The sequence below is a fragment of the Populus alba genome, chromosome 6, assembly GCF_005239225.2.
Source record: "Populus alba chromosome 6, ASM523922v2, whole genome shotgun sequence".
NCBI lineage: Eukaryota > Viridiplantae > Streptophyta > Magnoliopsida > Malpighiales > Salicaceae > Populus > Populus alba.
The window spans coordinates 14801173-14811890 of NC_133289.1; the positions used below are offsets into that span (position 1 = coordinate 14801173).

The 10718-nt window shown below is 30.0% G+C and overlaps 1 protein-coding gene across 1 annotated transcript; it reads right to left on the reverse strand.

Moving 5' to 3' along the window:
* Positions 1-3055: 3055 nt before the first annotated feature.
* Positions 3056-4277, reverse strand: LOC118039672 (ethylene-responsive transcription factor ERF043). Its single transcript, XM_035046438.2, has one exon. It carries the CDS (start codon positions 4032-4034, stop codon positions 3174-3176), a length of 861 nt encoding a protein of 286 aa, XP_034902329.1. The 5' UTR covers positions 4035-4277; the 3' UTR covers positions 3056-3173.
* Positions 4278-10718: the final 6441 nt, after the last annotated feature.

The following is a 10718-nucleotide window of genomic DNA, read 5'->3' on the forward strand; positions in this document are numbered from 1 at the left end:
GAATATATTTGGAACATTTTCAGCATTAATTGAGGTAAAATCCCACCGTCAAGAATGTATCTAGGGTGCTTTGTAAAATAAATTCGCTGGTTTTAAATTTTAAATACCAAGAAAGAATAAACTCTTTTTTTATTTATTTGCCAAGCTAACTCCATAAAATTCTTAAAATTGGATTTGAGATATAAAATTAGGTGGGATCAGTTCATAAATTATGTATGTATGTGTGTATTAATTAATGTTCAATCACATATTATTATAGTTGTAACTATTATTTGATTGTGAGATTAACTTAATTAATTAAAAAAGGAATACCAGCCAGTTCTCAAAGAGAAAATAGCACTTCATTTACCATATTCATTCGAAGTAGGCAGACTAAAAACCAAGATATCATTATTTGGAGATGTGGAGAACACAGGTGTGCAGACAAATGCCAAATGCTTAAGTTGTTAATTTCGAGTAAATTCTATTTATAAATTAAGGGTCAACTTTCTAATTAAAGGTGGACGTGTGAGAGATTACCATACATTTTTATTAATAATTGCTTTATTAGAGACCTTTTCTTTTTATCCTCGTTGGAACTTTTAATCACAAACTAAAATATTTCCATTGCTTGATTTAAGGTCCCCCAATTTCCAACCACATAAAAGATTATTACTATGTTGCAGAAGAAGAAGTTAAATATTTTTATAAAATAAATATTTAGATGATGATAATATTTTTTTTTAGTAAAAAAAAATTAAATCATATGAAAATTAACTTGATATGATCCGATTAACTTTACAAATTCAAAAATAACCTAAAATGACTTGTAAAAATATTATTTAATTAAAAAAAATTAGATGAAATTAGAAAACATATTTAATTAAAAAAATTTGGTGTCAACCAGGTTAACCCATAAATTGTGTTATTAGAGTTGGATAACCTAATAAAAAAAAATAAATTTAATATTAAAGTATTAAATTAAAAAAAATACTATTTCAATTAATAGTGTTTTGTAATAATATGTGCAGTAAAAAAAACCCTCATCTTTTAGAATTGTTTTATAATATATATAAGGCTTTTCTAGTATTTTATAATAATATGAATTTTCAATTGAGAAGGAGCTTGAGAAAGCCGGTGGGTAGTGAAAAGGCAAATTGCAATCCTAAAGTTAAAGTTTAGGATTTTGTTTTTGTTCTATGGAACGAATTAGAATTTCCTTATAATCTCGGGTTTAAGAGTGAGAAAGGAACAAAAATTATCAACCGCAACAAAATTCGTGAGCTAGATTTTGAGCAAGTAGGGATGCTTTATGTACAAGGATTTATGTGGGGTTTCTATACTTTTTGATTCATTTCGAGAAAAGGGATAAAAAAAAAAAGGAGAAAAATAAGTGAGAATTCAACATGGGAAATAATTTTTTTTTTTGGGTATCGCTAGATAGCCATGTTGAGTCGTTGACAACTTCATTAGTGCTAATTACACATCTGTTTTTACTCCCAAGGCACTGTGCCATGGCAACTTTAGCTGGCAATTTGATTTGCACTCACAAATGCCCATTAAACCACAAATATATTATCGTAGTAATTCCTTAAATCTAAATATTTTGGTTCCGTCTGCATCGCAAGCCTTTATAGTCAGAAACAGTGTTAATTAAGGGTATAAATGGAGACCTACCAAACAGTGACTAATGAAATCCTAACCACCGCAATGACATCAGGAGACCAATTAAAAAATATAAAATATCCAAACGACCCTCTTAAAATTCTGTAATACTAAACAATTCCCTTTTTATATAGTTTGTCTATCTTGATTTCAAACTGAATCCCATAAATTACACTTATTAAAGCTTGTATGCTTGCATGGATAAAATAATTAATGAATATTGAATACAATAAAACACACAGAGACAGAGATAAATAATCTATGTAATAAGGACACCATCACCCATACGAATATGGTTGTTCGGAGGCAATTGTCACCGGATTAAGCCCATCAAACTAATAATAGCATAACAATTGATTGATTCTTTTTAATTTTCTTTTTGTGGGGAGAAGCATGTGTGCATCTGCAGGTTTTTCTTAAAGGCCAAATTGTCACTTCCAGCACCAATAATCCATGGCCAAATTGAAATTGAAAAAAGCTACAGCTTAGCTTGTAAATATTATAATTATAAGAGGTGTAATTTAATTGATTATGTTTTAGATTTGTTTTATAGAAGTTATTAGTACAAGTTTTATGAATTTTAGGGTCATTGGAGACTTACATGATTATTAACTTTAGAGCATGTGGGATTAGTTTAGATGCACGCAAACTGATTCGAACACTCATATTAATAATAAAAAAAAAATTATACCAAAAACCCTTTCCCCCCCTGTTTCATAACAAATAAAATTCATTTTCCTTTTTCTTTTGTTTACCATCATAACACACACATATTGTTTATACCCTCCTCTCCATCTATCTAGCTGTTCCTACTGGCTTCTTCTCATTGGGTTCCTGGAGAAGGAAATGGCTGAGGCTGGAGATTTGCTACAGTATATAGCAAATATAACTCTCGATCTTAATTATTTACAAGTCTGAATGAAACTAACATCTCTACTACAATAGACACTGTAGGGGTAAAATGGATGTCCCAATTAATTACAGCAGTAAAAGAAACACCCTAGAATCTCAACTCATTAATTATTACTTTTTTTTTAATCTACTTTCCCATTCACTATTCATTAACAAATGTTAATTATCCCTGAGTCACCACCTTCATTAGTTTCCTTTACTAAAGGCACCAAATCAGAGAAAGAGACTCTAATACTTGTTTGGTTTAAGTGTTAACTAGCAAGAGTAACTATATAGTTTGACCACTAGCTCCGAATTTCAGGATGGAAGGGAATTTTAACCATTAATATATCAAACAATGTATGTAACGTGCAAACCGGTTTGGTAAAAAAAAAACTGTTCAAGTCCAACCCGAAATCAATAGTTATAGAATAATTCACCAGTGAATAATCTAGCAAAACAAAATTAGTTAATAATAATTAATTAGCAAAGAAACAAAGAACACAACTTGATTAGCAAGCAAAAATTAAGTATTGTGACCCTTCAAAAGAAACCAGCAAAGAAAACAATAATATACCCAGAGGAAAAATGAAAAACAAAAGGGGGGCGGGGGGGGGTAAATTTCACTAAACTAATGATTAATGCTCCCACAATAAAGTCTCAAAACCACTAGTAATTACGTTATTTTCTGGAATTATTGACAAGTACTGATCGCTAAAATACCCATTACTCTTCACGCCATAATCTTCATAACACCAAGATTGATTAATGTACGGCCACGAGTCACCAAATAAAACAAACTCGGGAGATTCCTCGTAACTCGTTTCCAAACTCGGCAGCTCAACTATCTCACTCAGTTCCTCAGGAGTCGCCACGTCACTTGTCACCCTTACTGTTGAAGATGATGATGATGATGATGAGGAGGAGGACTGTGTCATTTGTGAGGACGATGACCCATTATTATTACTGGCCGTGCTGTTATTATTACTGTTGTTTTCGTCGCTGCAGACATTGGTGGTGACTGTAGTGACAGTGTTGAAGTCCATAGAAGCGGCTTTAGCGGCGGCAGCTTGGACATCACGTGGAGAGTTAGAAGCGGGTCGGGGGAGCGACCCGGCTAGTTCGGGGAAGTTGAGGATGGCTGAGTTGCCTTTTATGCTCAAGGCTGCAACGTCATGGGCACGTGCTGCCATTTCTGGGGTGGAGAAAGTTCCTAGCCAGATCCGATTCTTCTTTCTGGGCTCCCGGATCTCCGACACCCATTTTCCCCATGTCCGCATTCGTACCCCCCTGAACACCGGGTGCTTGCTGTTGTTGCTACTGTTAGTTTCCCTTGGCCTCTTTGGTTTTCTCAGGTTTTTTTCCGGGTCGGGTTTAGAAACGGGGTTTGGTGATAACCCAGATGAAGATGTTGAAGATGGGGTTGGCGAAGAGGAGTAGGAGTAAATGCTTGAAGAGTCTTTCTTGGAGTTGGAGTTCGAAGTCGGCGGATCAGTCATGTTCTTGGTGATAGAGTGTGTGGTCTGTTTTGTTTAATTTAGACTTACGAATAAGCACCCAAGAGGAGGGGGGGGGGGGTGATTTGGATGTGGAGAAGGAAATGCACAAAGAAAGTTGGGTTTTTTATGGATGGAGGGAATTTATAGGGAGAGAGGGTAGTTCTGTTGCTATAAATTGCAGATGGAGGAAGAAAGAGGAAGATAATAGAAAAATAGAGGTAAGAGAGGGTCAGGGAAGGGAGCCGAACTTGAAGGGCCGACGTCCTAGCTATATGTGACATTTATATTTCATAAAGTCTTGTTTTTGTTTATTTAACACCCAGCTAATAAAAAGTTGAAAAAAAAAGAAAAAGAAAAAGAAGTTGGACTTGGACTCCGAGTTCATAAACTCCTCTCAAGTTCAACTTAAAATGATTGTTGGTTGAATTGATCAACTTGAACACAGAAATCAGTGTTGATGCTAAAAGAAAGTACCAAGCATCTATGGGTTTTTTTTTATGCTTCCCTCTAACAGATCGAATATTTAAGCATGTATACAAGGATCATATGTATGTATTCATTCATGCTAGTACGTGTTGTGGTCTTTGTTAATTATTTGTCTCGTGCAACTATATATATATATGTATGATACCGTATTTCTGACCAACTATACTCGTACGTTTTAAGGGTTTTGATTTTATATTGATACATTCCACCCCTTGACATTATTAAATATAAGGGAATTTGGGGTGCATTATATATATATGACCAACTCTTGGGGTTCTATTTTAATTTGTGATATCGTGTCTAGCTAGCTACTAGTAATTAATAATGTCTTTTTTTTTTCTTTCAAGAATAGCGTTTGATTATCGATCTTCAAATGATAAAATATGATGCCCATATACACACACTGACATGTACATATTAACAAGGAGGAGACAGAGAGGGGCGGATGGGAATGAGAGCAGATGAGTGCTGTGAAACGGGAGTGGCCCTAGAGAAGGAGGAGGAGGGGAGGGGCATCACAACGCATGCATAGCTGGCATAGCCGTTCTGTGAAACTAGGATTTTTCGATTATACATTAATGGCCTAGGCTCACTGTAGTTAATACACTCTTCTCCTTCATAATTATCTACGTATTTTCTGCTTATTAATTGATGTCATAATTAATACTGCTGCTGTTTCTTCAACAGAACTAACTAATTTGCCAAACTTTGTTTAGTACCCAAAATGTATTAATTTAAGAGACTTGCACGCACCAGATTTCCTTTTCTGCTTATTAATTTGTGCTACTTCAGGTTTTCCATTGTCGTACGTATATGTTATATCTGGGGGGTGGTACTAAATCTAGAGAGCATAAATAAAATTTGAGTTTGAGTTTTTGAGTGTTTTCTGCTTGCTTGTTCTTCGGAACTAGGGTTGACAGAGTTACCATGCCTTCATAACTCCCGAGTTGTAGAGGCTTTATTGATTCTCGACCGAACAAGATAATAGATTTAGTTGAGCTTTGTTAGAAATTTTATGTAGAATTTCTTAAAACTTTACATCATAACTTGAAGAACATATATTTTTTTAAAAGCCTTAAATGAGGTTTTTCTTTTATATAGATTAACCCGAAGGTGATTCTTGGTTTAAAGGGATACAGTATTCACATTTTAGCTATAGCTACTTTTTTTATGCAAAACAATTTGCTAGTTTCAAACTTAACTTTTTTGGTAAAACAAAAAAGACGGCTTTTTTATTATTATTAAAGAAAGCTAAGATAATGGCTTTTGAGGTGGAAATGCAATCTCAATCTCATAAGTATAAAATAACAAGTGACCTACATGCGAAATCTCTTTTTTCGAACACAAATTGTAACAACCAATCCAGGACCTGTTTGCATTGCGTCCTTTCTTATGTACTATATTTTTTAGACTAATTAGTGCAGACAATGACACTACAAAAATTAAAAAAAAAAGTCTCTTTCCATCGTAGTTGTTGACTCTAAAGGTGGGTATGATATTATAAAAATGATGATAATTTAAAATTTTTTTTATTTAAAAATATATTAAAATAATTTTATTTTATTTTTTAAAAAATTATTTTTAATATCAACATATTAAAACAAAATGAAAATATATAATTTTTTTTATTTTAAATAAAAAAAAATTAAAATTTGAGAGAATGCGATGGAACACCCTAAGACTATTATAATTTTTTTTAAAAAATAAATAAAAAGAAAGAGTTTCTTGTTTTAGCTACTCTGTGACACGGATTGTGAACTGCTTTAATTCATCTTAATAGGATACTTATTTATTATTTATGAATAATTATTTATTTTAGTTATTATTTTTCAAAATTTTATCATTCCTTGTCATATTTACATAGTTTTAAATCTAATAATTTATTCTATTTATCATGCCACGCTGTATTGTATTCATGATTTCAAAAAAATAATTCCACATTAAATTGATGCTAAATTTTGTAAAATAATATTTTTTTGGGTGTAGAAAATTACAAGTTAGTTCCTAGAGTTGTTTCCTTTTTATTTTTGGTTCACGTGTTTGATTGTAATAATGCCATAATTTTTTTTTGCCACACAAGTTTTATAAATTGTTTTGTCGAATAAGTTTATTCTTTCTTTAATTTTATCCTCTCAAATTCCGGTTGGATATAATGATTTGTATAATCACACCAAAATCAAAAAAAATAGAACAAAAATAAAAATAAAAGAGAAGTAAAAAGAAAGAAAATCTGAATTTTTTTATTGTTTTGATATGTTGGGTTGTCACCCCAATAATTACATTTGTTTTTTTTTTTTGGCTAGATTCTATATCCATGTCTAAGGTTCAACCAAATTAACCTCTAACACAATACCCTTCTTAAAACCATCAAAGAGCTTCAAACACAAATGAAAGAGAAGAACTTTATACACAAACATGAATTTTGTATCCTTTGCCAATAATTTGCATAAGAGTAATGCTATTTTTAAAAATTCGTTTATAAATCTTTGATAAAAACCTGCATATTCAAGAAAAGAATGAACTTCCCATATACTCACGAGATAAAGTAAGGAAAAAATAATATTTATTTTAACTTTATTAACTTCAAGACCTCTAGCAAAAACTACGTGCTCTAAAACTATCCTATATTCAACCATAAATTGACACTTCTCATAATTCAAAATGAAATTAGTTTATATGTATCTTTTCAAAATAAGTTTTAAGTTTTCTAGACATGCATAAAAAGAATTATCATAAATAGTAAAATCATCCATAAAAACCTTTATGATTCTTTTTACATACTTTAAAAATATACTCATCATGCATCTTTGAAAAGTAGTACATGCAATGCAATGCATAGACCAAAAAACATTCTCTTACATGTGAAAGTACCAAGAATGCTAAACTAAACAAAAACACAAACTTGATTCAAGTAAACAAGGATTAATATCCCCTATAATAGTGCTAAAAATTTGACATGTGTTGAAATCATGAAAATTAAAATCCTTAAAACCAATGATTTGTAGTATAGAAAGTAAAGATATCGTTCCATAGAGGACAAGTTTTAGAATTTGGTTACATAATCAAGACAAGTTATTTAAGTTTAGATTAAAGCAAACCAAGTAAAAATACATGAAATATACTAATCTGACGAAATCAACTAATTCTTTTTATGATCTAAACTAAATAAAAGTAATTAAATGGAGGATTTTGTTTTATAATCTAAACTAACTAAAAGCAACTTAGAAAGCTTAGAAAATAAAAGAAATTAAGAGAAAAATTAAGAGAAAAATTGGTAGAATACAAAAAAATAGAAAGAAAACGTTTTTTTTACAAGTATTCCTCATGGATAACTAAACATCAATCATTCAACCTAGATATGTTTTCTAATTTTATTTATGATAATCAATAAATCAACAATGGGAAATGACAAATTTTACTATCTATCCTTAATTTTTAGTTAACCTAGCATTCATGATTAATTAACTCTAATCGCACAATAACTTTTATTAAGTATGCAAGATTTAATTACGTGAAAATATCAACACCAAGATAGGTATTTATTTATATAATTAAACACGTATGGAGAGTTAATTTAATCAAGAATTATATTTTTCAAGTAACAAATAATCAAGCATGAGTTTGAAAATTAGATACTCTTGCTACTCAAGTTGATTAGTCATGAATCCATCATAAACTAATCTCTAGCAACAAATTTAAAACCAAAAGCATATGTCGTGCATCATATTTATGGAATTTCAATCATCAATCATAAATCATCAAATTTAATCATAGAAAAAATAAAATATTCATGTATCATAAATCATATTTATAATAATTTTAAATACAAATGCTCATGATAATTTAAATCCAAGGGCATTAAACTCTTAAAATTGAAAACTAAAATTGTCATAAATTTAAAAAAGAAAAAAAGACAAAATAAATAATAGAACCCTTCTATTTTTCTAAATTTTGAACATGATCCCCTTCTTTTTTTAAAAGTTGGGACTACTTGTAGATGAAATTGAGGAGGAGAAGAAGTTTTCTTGTTAATAACTAATTGTTAATTAGATTAGTTTAAAGTTTTCTTATATTAAATTGACTTCAATGATTTGTGCATTGATTTTGACCTTTAAAAGATATTTTCTAGTCATATGGGACATGGCCACATCATTAATGAGATGCCACATCATCATCCTAACATGGAAAGATTGGGCCAACACTAGTTTTCTAGTAGATTTCAGACCCAACTTTAAATAAGTCATTTTCTCTTGTCTAGATGAGTTATTAGACCTATCCAATTAGGATCTTAATATATTATCTATAATGGTTTGTCCAAATGTGCTTTTTTTAGTCATTTGCTTGAGATTGTGCTAAAAATGCTTCATTTAACTCTTTAACACTTTGTGTCTCCATAGCACTGTTAAGCACAAAACAAGATAGATAGGCTATTGTAAAACACAAAATATGAATAAAAGACTAAGAATAAGGTACTAAAAATATAGAATACTATGAGTGTATTAGTCATCGACTTTCATTGATGGCTTTCTTTGGTATCATTTGATTTGTTTTGGTGGCGACACAACCATATGTAAGAGGTCCAATTTGGCTTAAATGACCCTATTTTTTTTTCTTATCTCTCTCTTCTTTTCCTTGATTTTAATGCTTGAATCTCTAAAAAATAATAAAGTAGTTTGTCATTTTTATGTCAAATTTGTTACTTAATCTTTAGATTTAGTTTTGGGTTTCATAATATGTTTTGGATTGCTTTCTATTGAGTTATCTTGGTATCCTAAACAAAATCACGAGTTTGGTAAGTTATTTGAGGTTGACTTGGATTATTTTTTTTTGTCCTTAATTTTTAATTGATTCTTTTTTTTTTTCAATTCATCATTCAATTATTGGTTTGTTGCAAAATAGGTTTTGTGATTGTTTTTTATTTATTTTTTATGACTTTATCTTCTTATCATGACTTGGGTCACGAGTTTGACAGTTTAGTTCAAGTTGACTTTTTCATTTTTTGGGGTACTTTTTATTTGATTTTACTTCTCAAATTTATCTTTTAAAATTAGGTTGGTTATGGCACTAGGCTTTGTGATTTTGTTTTTTAATTTTCTTTATGTTCACTTATTCTAGTCTTATAACCTTGGATAGGCTAACCCAGGTCATGAGTTCGAAAACTTAACACATGTTGACTCGAATATTTTTTTTTAATTTTTTTTTAATTTTATTTTTCAACATTGTATTGGTGGAGAATTAAGCTTCATAATTTCTTTTTTCAATTTACTTTCTATAAAGTTATCATATTCTCATGACCCAAGCCGTAGGTTTAGAAGGTTAATCCAAGTTGACCAAGTTATTATTTTTTTTTAATTTTATCATTCAATATTTTTTTTAATTGAAAATTGAGCTTCATAAATTATTTTGATTTTCTTTCTATGAGATTTTTACTGTCTCATTACTTAAGGTGCAAATTTGACAAGTTATCCAAGGTTAGTACAAGTCGATCTAATATTTTGTCACCTAAGTAATTAAAATAAATGTTGTCCAATATATTAGTGTCTCAATATTTAAAAAAGGTGTGATTCAATGTGCATCAAATTTTGAATTCATGATAAAAAATATATATATATTCATGCTAAAAAGCATGTAAGCAACGCCTAAGAAGTTTTTTGTTTATGTTATAAAAATTCAATCCTTATCGCAACTTAACGTTAGTCACTAATTTAGTTCATAAAACTAAAAAGGAAAAGTTATTTACAATTCTAGGGTGTAAGACTTAAACGCACTATGGCTGCTATAGTGCACCTGAGTCTAGTCTTTTCTCTTTTTTTATTTATTTTTATCTTGAACACTTGTGCATTTTAGTTACTAAATATATTTTTTAATTTTATCTTTCCATGAGTTTATAGTTTTAAGCCTAATAATTTATTTATTTTTCTGCGTGCTGCATCATATTCATGATGTCAAAATTGTTTTTGCATTAACCTGATGATTAATTTTACAAAATGGAATGTTGAAACAAAATTTAATATAGAAACAAAATAGTTGCCTTTTTTCCTTTTTTTTTTTTATTGTTCATGGGGCATGGAAATGCTATAGTTTGGTCCCTAGAGTTTTTATTTTCTATCCTTATGTTTATAGGGTGGTATATAGAATTAGTTTTTTTTTTTTATAGAATTAGTTTTTTTTTAAAAAAAAAAAAAACTAAAAGGGCAT